Consider the following 11,893-nt stretch of genomic DNA (forward strand, 5'->3'; position numbering starts at 1 on the left):
TACCAGAAATTTTAAGTCTCCCTTCGCTTTTATAAATTGGCCCAGAATATCTACAACCCACATGGCAAATGGGATTGAGCATAGGATGGAATTTTGCTCAGTAGCTGGCATTTGCGGTATGGGTACGTGTTTCTGGCACTTGAGGCATCGGTTTACGAAATTCACCGCATCTTTCTGCATTCCTGGCTAGTAGAATCCTTGGCACAAGATTGTATAGGGTAGGGCTCATCCTCCCATATGTCCCCCACATATGCCTTCATGTACTTTTTGCAAGGCTTGGTTTGCCTTCTCGGGTCCCAAGAACTTTAGCAGAGGTCTGGAAATTGACCTTTTATATAACACTCCATCCTATAAAGTGTAATGGATAGCTCTTCTCTTTGTGTTTCAGGCTTCAGATCAATTGCCTGGCAGCTAGTTGTCTTGGAGGTACTTCACAATTAGGTCCTAGCTTTCTTCCTCTAGCATAGCCATTGTATAGTTAATTGTGTTCTCAATATAGGATGGTTTGTCGCTCCCCACAACTCCCTGAGACCAGCTTGGAGACTAAGTCTTCCTATGTATTCTGAGCCCGAGGTACCAGTAGTATGGTGAATGTGTCAAATTGGCTGATGAGAGTTCTAACTTTAGACAAGTACCCGATCATCCTTTCTTCCTTTACTTTATACTGCCCATTTATGTGGTTTACCACTGGTTGTGAGTCATTGTGGGCGGTTAGGTCTTGCGCTAATATGGACTTGGACAGCTTCAGCCCTATAATAAGTGCTTTGTACTCTACCTCATTATCGGTGGCTTCAAAGGTAAATCTTAGTGCAAGCTGGATCTTGAATCCCTTTGGGCTGACCAGGGTTAGCCCTGCTCCACTGCCTATGGTGTTGCTCGATCCATCCACATGTAACTTCCATTGAGTGTTAGGCAGTGAGGCCTCTAGTTGCTCCTCTTTGGGAGTTAGTGTGCATTCCACTATGAAGTCAATTAAGGCTTGCCACCTTGAGAGAAGTCCTCAACGAGTAAGTAATATCATGCTCTCCTAGCTCAACGAACCATACCACCATGTGACCCAAGACCCCTGGGTTATGCAACAACTTCTTCTGGGGTTGTTCTGTGAGTACTAATATGGGGTGTGCTTGAAAATAAGGCCTCAGCTTTCAGGCTGCCATTACCAGTGCTAGTGCTAGTTTTTCAATTTTCTTGTATCTCATTTTTGCATCAATTAGTACATGGCTGATGTAGTATACGGGCATTTTCTTTCTTACATCCTCTCTGACCAAGGCCGCACTAACGGCTTCTGGTGATGTTGCCAAATATAGCTTGAGCTCTTCCTTCGGCTTTGGTTGGACCAATAGGGGTGGGGAGCTCAGGTAGTGTTTCAAGGCTTGGAATGCCTCCAGGCACTTTGAGGTCCACGTGATACTATTCCCTTTCTGTAAGTTTTTCAACACCTTAAAGAAGGGAAGACACTTATCTCCAGCCCATGAGATGAATCAGCTTAGCGCGGCAATCCTTTCATTCAGTCTTTGCATATCTCTGATATTCTTTGGTGGGCTCATTTCTTGAATAGCTCTGATCTTCTCTGGGTTTCCCTCTATTCCCCTTTTAGAAATGAGGAAACCCAAGAACTTGCCTAAGGTGACTCCGAATGCACACTTGCTTGGATTCAGCCTGATCTGATTGTTTCGAAGTACTTTAAAAACTTTATGGTCGATCTGCTCCCTAAACATGTTATTCACCATTCTCTGGTAGGTGACGCTGGCGTTTTTCAGACCGAAAGGCATTACTATGTAGTCTTTTCTTCATCACACTTACTCATTTTGATCTGGTTGTAGCCAGAGTAGGAATCCATGAATGTGAGCATCTCATGTCTCATAGTCGAGTCTATCAACAAATCAATCTTCGGGAGCAGGTAGCAGTCTTTTGGGCAGACTTTGTTCAAATTGGTGTAATCAATGCAAATTCTCCATTTCTCATTTTGGTTTGGGACCATGACTACGTTTGCAAGCCATATTGGGTACTTGATCTCCTTCATTATTCATGCTTTTAACAGCTTTCCCACCTAGCTAAAGATGATGTCTTTCCGTTCAGGGGTGAAACTATGCCTTCTTTGCTGGATAGGCTTGTAGCTTGGCTCAAAACTCAAGCTGTGCTTAGCTATTTCTCTTGGTATGTCTGGCATGTCAGAAGGGGTCCATGCAAATACATCAAGGTTCTCATTTAGAAATTGAAGGATCTTGGTCTTTCTGCTCGCTACTTAGGAGCACTCCCAACTGGACTACTCTACTGCCTTTATTGATGGGCACAGATATCAGCTCCTCCATAGGCTCAACTCTCTATAAGGCCCTCTCGTCCTTGCTATCATTTATCTTTATGGGGCAGGCCATGCCGAGGCAAGAGTTTTCGTTGGCCTTTACAAAGTTCGCATAGCATTCACGGGCTTCTTTTTGGCTTGCCCTGCATTCTCCTATGCCATTTTCTATTGGGAGCTTTACCTTCATGTATCTAGTCGAGGCGATTGCTCCTAAGATATTCAATCCCGATCTCCCCAAAATCGCATTATATGATGAGACCAACCTTGCCACAATGAAGTTGACCATGATGATAGAGGATCTTGAACCTTCTCCCATTGTTATAGGCAACTCGACAGTTCCCTCTATTTCAAATGGTATCCCCGAAAAACTATATAGAAGGCCTGCGGATGGTTTTAGTTTTTCTGGGCCAAAGCCTAGCTTCTCATAGGCCTCGTATGACATGAGATCCACTGAGGCCCCAGTATCAATCAACACTCTATGGAAGGGTCGATTAGTGATGACTAGTTACAAGACGATCACATCATTGTGAGGCTAATTAAGTCCTTCCAGGTCGGAGTTTGAGAAGGTAATCATGGGATCGGGTCGGGCACTTTTGAGTGGCTGCTCAGTCGCAGACAAAGTGCGCATATGCTTTTTCCTACTTGATGGATTCCGCATCAGGTCCCCCCATTATCCTCATTATTGTCAATATTATTGGCCTGACGGGTTTGTTTCAGCTTTGTAGATCAGGCTCGGTTCCTTTTTCTCCGTCCTTGGCGTGGCTCGGCCTGGCCTCACTTCGAATGTTTAGCGCCTCACCAAATTTTTGCTTCAAGTATTTATTTAGGTATCCAGCCTTAATCAGTTCATCGATCTCTCTTTTTAAGGCCTTGCATTCTTCTGTATCATGGTCGTGGTCCTGGTGGTATCTACAATATCGGTTTGGGTTCCTCTCTTCACGGTTCATGACCATTGGTTTCAGCCAGCGAAAGTATTTCTGATCCTTGATCTCTAAGAGTAGGTTTGTCTGAGATTGATCTAGCTCAAACTGCTCATCATCGGCTAAATGATAGAATGGTCAATCTGCCTTGTTCTTTTGTTCCCGATCAACATCTCTAGCCTTCTAGGGCCTCTTCCTTTCTCTTTCTGTTTGATCCCCTTTGCCAGCCATTCCATTGGCAACGAGCACATCATCCATATTAGTATATTGGTTGCATCTCCTTAGCAACTCTGCATAGTTTCAGGTAGATCAAGGGCCAATGATCAGACCAGCTTGGGGTGGGTGATGGTGTTGCATAGTGAGTTATAAGCTACTCCTTCTAGAAGTTTCTTTACTTTTTGTGTGGCCTTGGTGAATCTGGTGAGGAATTCACATATTGGCACTCCCGACCTTTGCCTTATATTCATTACATTGGCGAGGGTCTGGCGCTGCTTCATGCTGGCTTGGAATCATGTGAGAAATGCCTTTGTCAACTCATTGTTGCTGTGAATCGATCGAGGTCTCAGGTTTGACATCCACAAGAGTGCGACATTCTTCAGGGAGGCCGCGAAGGCTCGATAGATTGTTGCATCTGACTTCCCATAGACAATCATGGCCGAGTTATAGTATGGAAGATGGTCGTAGGGATCCATGGTGCCGTGTGTGTCATAAAAGTCAGCACAGTGAAGTTTTTTGGTAAATCAATGTCCATCAGTTCGTCCTATAGGGCATTGTGAGCTGGGGCTATAACTATGTCTGAGGGGGGGTTTCTACAGCCCGTCCATAATCTCAGGCATTGCAAATGCTGTTCAAGGTCATCCCTATTCGGTCCCTCCTCAGCTCGGCATCTAGCATCTCCGGCTCGATGGTCTCTTTTCGCCTACCCCGGGTTTTGTCCATGAGTCCGACGTCTGTCATCTTGGGCTTCTCTTTGACGAGGTGCATCCCTAGCTGCCCTTCGAGGGGAGGTCTCCTGATCTACACTATGGGGAGGGGCTTCCCGAGCATCTCTCCAAGGTGGGGTATTCTGAGCTTCTCTTCTCTAGACATACTCTGGGCTTAGTTCTTGTGACCTAGTTGCAGTTCTTCTTCTCTGTGTGGAAGCAATCCCAGTTCTAGCCCTTTTGGTGTGCAGCGCAGAGTACGCCGTTTAGGAAGATCGTCTTGATGCTGGCCTTGCATTAGACTGGGGGGCCACACTATTGCCTGGTGACCCCTCATGAGCTCGTCGTGCATCACCAGGTTGGGGGGTATGCCTTGGCTCTCACGTTGAACCTATGTAACTTCGCCCGGGCCGAAGAGGTAGCCTGAGTATTATTCTAGCAATCCACTGGCGGAGTAGGAAGTGATGCCCCAAATTGCCAAATAAACCCCCGGACTAAACCGTTGGTCGCCAACATCGATAGTTGCAAGATTTGAATCTATGCTTCCATCGTGTCAACTGGCCTCTCCTGGTGGGTTTGGTGAAAATGTTAGGGGCTCCCGTCAACAGGTGATCCTTCTTCAAGTATTGCACCAGCATCTAGATGAGGAGGCGGTGGTACAGACCCCTCTGTCCATTCGGGCCATTCCTATTCCACCATTGGAGAATTTTACATGTTCTCCTTGTGTCGTGGCCGACGTGGCGATCTTGCTCTTGGGGCAGTTGGCAAGACAATTAGTTCACTTCGCAATTGCATTAATGAAAGTAACTTCTCAAATCGTTTCCCATAGACGGCGTCAATCTGATGCGGTAAATTCTGGCAGGAGGGAGATACTCTTGGCTACTTTGAGTTGTACTGAAAGTTCTTTGAACTGCAAGAATGAACAAGTCAGCAAAGGGGCATTGGAGCTGGTGGGTGTGACAACCCTCTAATGATAAAGTCAAAATTAGGCAACAGTATCTCTTTTTCTCGAGAGGAAAAGTCCCCCTTCCTAGAGGCTTACCTTCTGTATTTATAAGGGTTAGATCCCTTGTGCTCTTGGTTTCCACGAGTTTCTGGACTCATACAAAGATGTGGGGAATATTCAAAATATTCCCCACTTTTTTGGTGTTGGAGGACATCGGGGCTCTTAATGTGGTGCTATCGTGGCGTCTTTGGAGGATGGAATCCTTCGCTTATCTCGACATCCACTACCTAGGTAAATTATCCTTCTAGAGTCCTGGCTAACTAGGTTTCCCAGCTAGCAAGTTGTAAATTCCCTGCTTTGGCGGACTTCCTGAATGGACACCTGCCCTAGACCGAGGGAAGCTCCACTGCCGTGGCGGCTTGTTCCCTGGTGGCCGAGGTTAGGGCTCGGCAAAGCAGGGTTGAGGCTGGGGCTCAGCAGAGTTGAGACAAGGCGAGGGCTCGTCTGAGTTGGGCCAAGGCGAGGGCCTATCTTATTGACTCACAATGTGCCGGGCTGGTGACACAATATGGCACACAGAACTAATACTTCCATTTTACTGATATGGTGGCAAAAAATTTCCACACTGACGGCTTGGAGAGGTTTTTTAGTCTAACATGAGTCTTTATATAGATAGGTAATGATGTACACGCCACTTTCTCTCTCTCTCTTACCAGGTGAACCCTCTGTGTAATCTCTCTCTTTTTCATGTTTGGGAGATTCCAGTATATGCGAACAGCGTCTAAATCCACTAAAATTATATTTACCAACATATGGGAACAATGCATAAATCCCCTCCACTTTTCATATTTACCAAAATAGCCTCACTAATAATGCATGACATAGAACGGGTCAGATTTTATCCTTATCCATTTAAATTGGCTTTGAATCTTCAAATGTCAAGTTGATCAATTTAGACATTGGTAGATCTGGATTCTAGAATTGTGAGAGAGCCTATAATTCTACTAAATGTGAAGAGGGAAGGTGATAGTACAAGCGATTGCACTTATATATTTGATAATTTGCCTGGCACCCAAATATGTGGATAAGATTTACTTATAATCCTCCATTTTTCTTTTTTTGGCAAAGAATCCTTCATTTGGTGAGTCTAAAATGAATCAATAAGCCAATGTATAATTTCAGTATAGACCACTAAATTTAACATGTAATCAATCCACAAACAACAGAAACTATCTGTTTCGTAATTGAAATTTATAACATAATTTTCAAAATCGATCAAAATTAGGTGGGCCTTTGTGTAGAAACGAAGACCTAAAGCGGTGAAAAAAATAATGAAAATAAAAAACGAACAATCAGATAATGCAAAAAGATTTAGTATTTCAGCAAGATTGTCTACGACTATGACAAAATTTTCCTTCGAGCTACTGCCCCTGAACCCCCACCATAAACTTTCCAGTTTATCGATGCCCCAATAATAGAGATAACACACAAGGTGAATTCTTACAAAAAAAAAAGTAAAAAAATGTAAAAAAAATCCGGCCTTAAACAACAAATCTATATGATACAAGACATCACAACACTCCCCCCAAAAAAAACAATATATATATATATATATATATATATAAATTGTCACCCTTTTGCCGATTTGAAGAAAGCTTAAATCAATCTTTAAATATCCAAGCCCAACATTGATTTGATCCATTCGGAGGATAAAAACTGGTCCTAAATAAATCTAGGGAAAAAGGCATATGCATTGCTGATAGGACATCCTCCTATATCTATTTTTATGCCTCTATGCCCTAATCATTTGTATAAAAAATATAAAATAAAATTTATGCCATAATTTCTTTTGGTTAAATTCTACGCGCTAATCATTGATTATACAAAACTATCAGAATACACTTAATTAATTAATGCTGTCTCTAGAATGAAGATAAGATTCTTATTCCATAGTGAGTGGCACGTCTCTTTCAACACTCCCACCTACCATCCATCATTGAACAAACTTTCTAGGTTCCGTCAAAGGGAAAGGGGAACCCTTTGCTATTCTAATGTCAATATGTACTAAATTTTTTCTCTTGTCCTTGCTTTATGGGCAAAAAAAAAAAAAAAAAAAGTTGCTATGTTTGTTTTTCTTACTTGATTTTCTAAATTATTTAATTTTCTACAAGAGAATGGCTATGCAAAGCTTAGCAGCCCCCTTTGCTGGTCCCTCCTTGGTCACCATCTGACCCCTTGGTCGGTCTATGTAATTCTATTGTAAGTTGTGCAAAAATAAATAAATAAATAAATAAATGCAAAACTTGAATTTTTTTTGGTAGAAAAAGCTTGAATTAACATAACCACAATAGCATCAACTTCAGTGTACAGAGTCTATATAGTATAGCACCAAGTACACTTTTTTTCTTCTTCTTTTTTCCCCTTTCCTTCTGGTAGAGACCCCAAGACAGTTAAGGACAGTAAACCCCAAAAAAAGAGCAAAAAAGTCTTCACGTGCTGCTTACTTTGGCATTCCATTTGCTTGCAACTTCTGATAATGACTTTGTTGAAGATCCATCTTCACTAAGGACCATAGAAGCTGCCTCCTTGAGCACTCTCATTCTATTTCTTATCATCTTCCCTTCTTCACCCTCCATCAGGTTTTTCACCACAGTTGCGATCTCCGTTCGATTGATAATTCCATCTTCTGCCGATTTAGGCCTCAGTGCAACCTTTAGACCATCCACCAACATTTTTGCATTCATCTTTTGTTCTGCATAAAGTGGCCATGCAATTAAGGGTACACCTTGTACCACACTCTCCAGGGTCGAATTCCAACCACAATGGGTGAGGAACCCTCCGGTGGAGCCGTGACTCAACACTTGGATCTGTGGTGCCCATGATGGCACCACCAAACCTTGCCCTTTGGTCCTCTCCAAGAACCCTTTGGGCAAGAATGCCATAGGATCACTGATACTTTTTGCAGTGAAATAAGTGGCTGCTGCTGTCTGAGTTGGGCTCCTCACAACCCACAAGAACTTCTGCTCACTCAGCTCCAATCCCAAGGCTAATTCAGTCAGTTGCTCCAGTGAGAGGGCCCCACCACTCCCGAAAGAAATAAATACAACCGACCCACTTGGCTGATCATCCAACCACTTCAAACATTCCGATTCGCCGGCCGACTCCCTTGAACCGTTCTGAATCAACGGTCCAACCGGGTACACTGGTGGTATCGTTGGGTACAAACCATCTTTCAAAGCCTTGATAGCACTTGATTCCAAGCCCACAAATGTATTTACGAAAATGCCCTCAGCCATTCTATAACGCTTACAATTGTGTAGAAGCCATTTGTAGGCATCATTTTTCCTGTCTTGGGTGGGGTCCAAGAGCTCTCCTCCATGAATGGGCACACAACCAGGAAACTGAAGCGGTTCAGGAATTTCTCTATACTCACAAGAGTACATCTCATCGAGCTTAGGCAAATGGAGGAATAATGATAAACACATAGCTGTGGTAGGGTAGAAGATATAAGGGGAAACATTGAATTCCCTGGCAACATCGAAGGCATCTGTACCGAATAAATCAACAACCAAGGCAGAGACACGATTAGTTGCTGTTAAGACCTTGAATGCTTCTTGAATAGAAGGGAGCGAACGAGTCACGGTGAGTGAGATACGGGTTTCGACCTTCACATCTTCGGGAAGGTCGTCGAAGTTCACCGGAGGGAGGAAGATGGAGTTTATGGATTTGGGCAGAGAATCTAAGACAGTTTTTTGAGCTGATGAGATTGGACCATCAGTTGGGAAGATGAAAGTGACAGAGAAATTGTGGTATTGGATGAGTCTCTTGGCAAACTCGGCGAGAGGGATGAGATGACCCATCCCTGGACTCGGTAGAAGGGTGATGATAGGAGGAGGAGCTTGGTGGGTTTCTGCCATGATGGTGCTGCTGTTGTTGAGAGGGAAAGGATGAGATATGAGAGTTTAGAGAATGGTTGGTTGGGTTTATATAAGTGGGTTCTGCTGGTTATTTAATGATGTATTTGGTGGAGGAGGTGGAGAAAAAGAAAAAAGGGGGACCGGGAGGTGTGGACGTGTGGTATTCAATGACCTTCTAGAACCGAAGGAAGAGAAGAAGGTAGTAGTTAAATTTGGAAGGATGAAATTGTTTTGTAATGATGATGTCAGATCTACGTAATGCTTGTGTGATCAAGCACCATCTCATTTCATTAGTTGGGGTGAAACGAAAAAGGTTGGTTTCTTTTGTGGATTTTGATTAAAACATTGAAACCGTAAAAGTTTCACATTATGAGAGAGAGAGAGAGAGAGAGAGAGAGAGAGAGAGAGAGAGAGAGGGGTGGGGGGACGTTGGTGGGGCACGTTGGTGGGGCTTTCCTTTTAGGTTGGAGTGTTAATTGGAAGGAAAACTAAGAGGATAATCGATGTTGATATGAAAATAAAAAATAATAGGAACTAGGATAAGATCAAGAGATTGTAGATATATGAGAATTCCAAGATTTTTTTTTTATTTATTTTTTTTATTTTTTTGCCTTTTTGGCAATAAAATCCCAAGAATTTTGATTGAGCCTAATATTATTACTAAACAATTACATCTATGAGAAAATCTTTTAGGAAGGCTTTGGTTATTCTGATTTCATCAAAGAAAGATAATCTCATAAGAGAAGGAATTTAGTTTTCCTAAAACAGGAACTTGTCTTGGGTGTTTTTTACTCTGGGTAGAGTTTTTTATCTCTATTTTTTTGAAAATGAACGTTCACTAATCATGTGACTCTTATATTCAAGGAGTCAAAGGGTATTGAAATGATGCCTTCACTCTTGTGAAATTAAAAAAAAAAACCCACCTCCTATTAATATACATATGTATTCCTTTATTCGCCCGCACTAGCATAGGAACTACATTTTCTCTCTTTTGAAAGATATTAAAATAATAATAATAATAATAATAATAATAATAATAATAATAATAATTTAGTAAGATAAAAAGCAAAATCATTATTAACCATTTATTACAACATCAAAACTGAACAAAAGTGGCCCAACTCCAAAAAAGCAGTTTAGTGGGAGCGCATGGAATCACATGCCATTCAGTGCCAATATATATTTCCTTTTTACACGTGAAGAAAAATAAAATTTCTTGAACTAGTTAGGCCACCGTTTTGTAGCAACCATACATCTAAGGTGAGAATCTGCCAGTCAACCACATACTTATGATCCACCAAACTTTCCAACCATGAATGTATGATCTAATAAACTTTCGAGGAAAGGGGAGGGTGCGAGGGGATGAGAGCTTAGGTTAGGGACCCACATGATGCAAAGTTGTGGTGATGATTTTTTTTTTTTAATGATATCGTGATGACGATTTAGAGAAGATATATATATTTTTTTCACCGTGGGTATGTGGATATAGAAAATATACAACCATTAATGGCTGGTAATGTTTGACCTTCGCCATATTAGGTCAATAATACTCTTGTATTGTCCCTCCATCGGAAGGCCTCATTTTGATTTGACCGTAGCTGAAGGAAAACCGTCTTCATAAAAATTTATATAGAATGTCCAAGTCAAAGTTAACATCGGTCCTTTGCCTCGTAACTTTTTCATTTTTTATTCCAATTAATATTTTCGAGGGAGGGGATCAACATGTGGTTAACATGTAATGGGATCTATAAACCCCAGCCAATAGGAGCACCCGGTGATGTAGGGGACCCACATGTCAGGAAGGAAAAAATCTGAGAGAAAGTTATATATAGCAATAGTGTCTATATTTTCTTCCCAATTTTAAAAAAGGGCAAGGGTTTCCCATGCTGATTATGTGGGGAGAATCTCTAATGCCACATTAACCATAGTGTAGAAATAGCTTCATCATAAGGGTCTATATGATCAAAGCTAAAAGTTTTAATGTCGGTTCGATGAAATGAAAAGTAATATGATGATTTTGAATCACCGAGTGAAGACCGACAGTATCAATTTGTAGAGGATATAGCTAGGATAAAAATGGAGTGCCTAAAAGTACAAATTGAGAGAGTCCTTTTACCATGATAAAAGGAGTCTTCAGGCAGTGTCCATTATAACAGATAGAAGCAGAGGGAAGTTTGTAACCAACCTGCATTCTATATCCGTCAGCAGTAACCAATTTTTGAGCAGTCTTCTCAAAGTATCTAGAAGGTACTAATCCTTCGTTGATACAATTAATATCTGTGCCTGAATCAATTAAGGTGATTGTTTTTAGGCTAAACTCATGATTAATGACGATGTCAATTATTATATACCATCTATGAGTTTGAACCTGTTGAATAGTTAAGACTTGAGCATCTTCAGAAGAAACTGCAGCAGGAGATGCAGAGGTACTAACTACTATATTTTGAGTTGCTAGTAGATTCTTAAAAAAAGCTTCTTCTTCATAAACTTGCTCAAGATTTTGAGTATTATAAAGTTCAAGAATCTGGATTCGTTGTTTAAGATCTCGAACTTCAGTTTTAACTTCATTGAGGTCCTTTCGTAGTTCCTGAATAGTAGGTTCTCGAGTAAGGGATGTAGCTTTGACTCGATTTATTATAGTTTTAAAACTATAATCCTGAACCTTGGATTGCTGGGGAACAGGGCTAAGCCTAGTGTTATCCTTAACTAAGGTTATATACTCTTGTAAAAGCTGAGCCTTAGTGGTAGGATCATTGACTTGGTCAATGATTTTGAGAAGAAATTGTTTAATCAGAAGAAATAATCATTAAACCATTTTCTATAAGCATAGCCTGAAAAGGATCACAACAACAGTGAGAAATATGGGATTTAGACTCAGAAGAATC

The 11,893-nt window shown here is 41.5% G+C and overlaps 1 protein-coding gene across 1 annotated transcript; it reads right to left on the bottom strand.

The window, feature by feature from the left end:
• Positions 1-7,382: 7,382 nt before the first annotated feature.
• On the bottom strand, positions 7,383-9,070 carry LOC122070283 (hydroquinone glucosyltransferase-like). The gene has a single exon (XM_042634411.1). It carries the CDS (start codon positions 9,006-9,008, stop codon positions 7,581-7,583), a length of 1,428 nt encoding a protein of 475 aa, XP_042490345.1. The 5' UTR covers positions 9,009-9,070; the 3' UTR covers positions 7,383-7,580.
• Positions 9,071-11,893: the final 2,823 nt, after the last annotated feature.

The sequence above is a fragment of the Macadamia integrifolia genome, unplaced genomic scaffold (assembly GCF_013358625.1).
Source record: "Macadamia integrifolia cultivar HAES 741 unplaced genomic scaffold, SCU_Mint_v3 scaffold871, whole genome shotgun sequence".
In the NCBI taxonomy this organism is placed as follows: domain Eukaryota; kingdom Viridiplantae; phylum Streptophyta; class Magnoliopsida; order Proteales; family Proteaceae; genus Macadamia; species Macadamia integrifolia.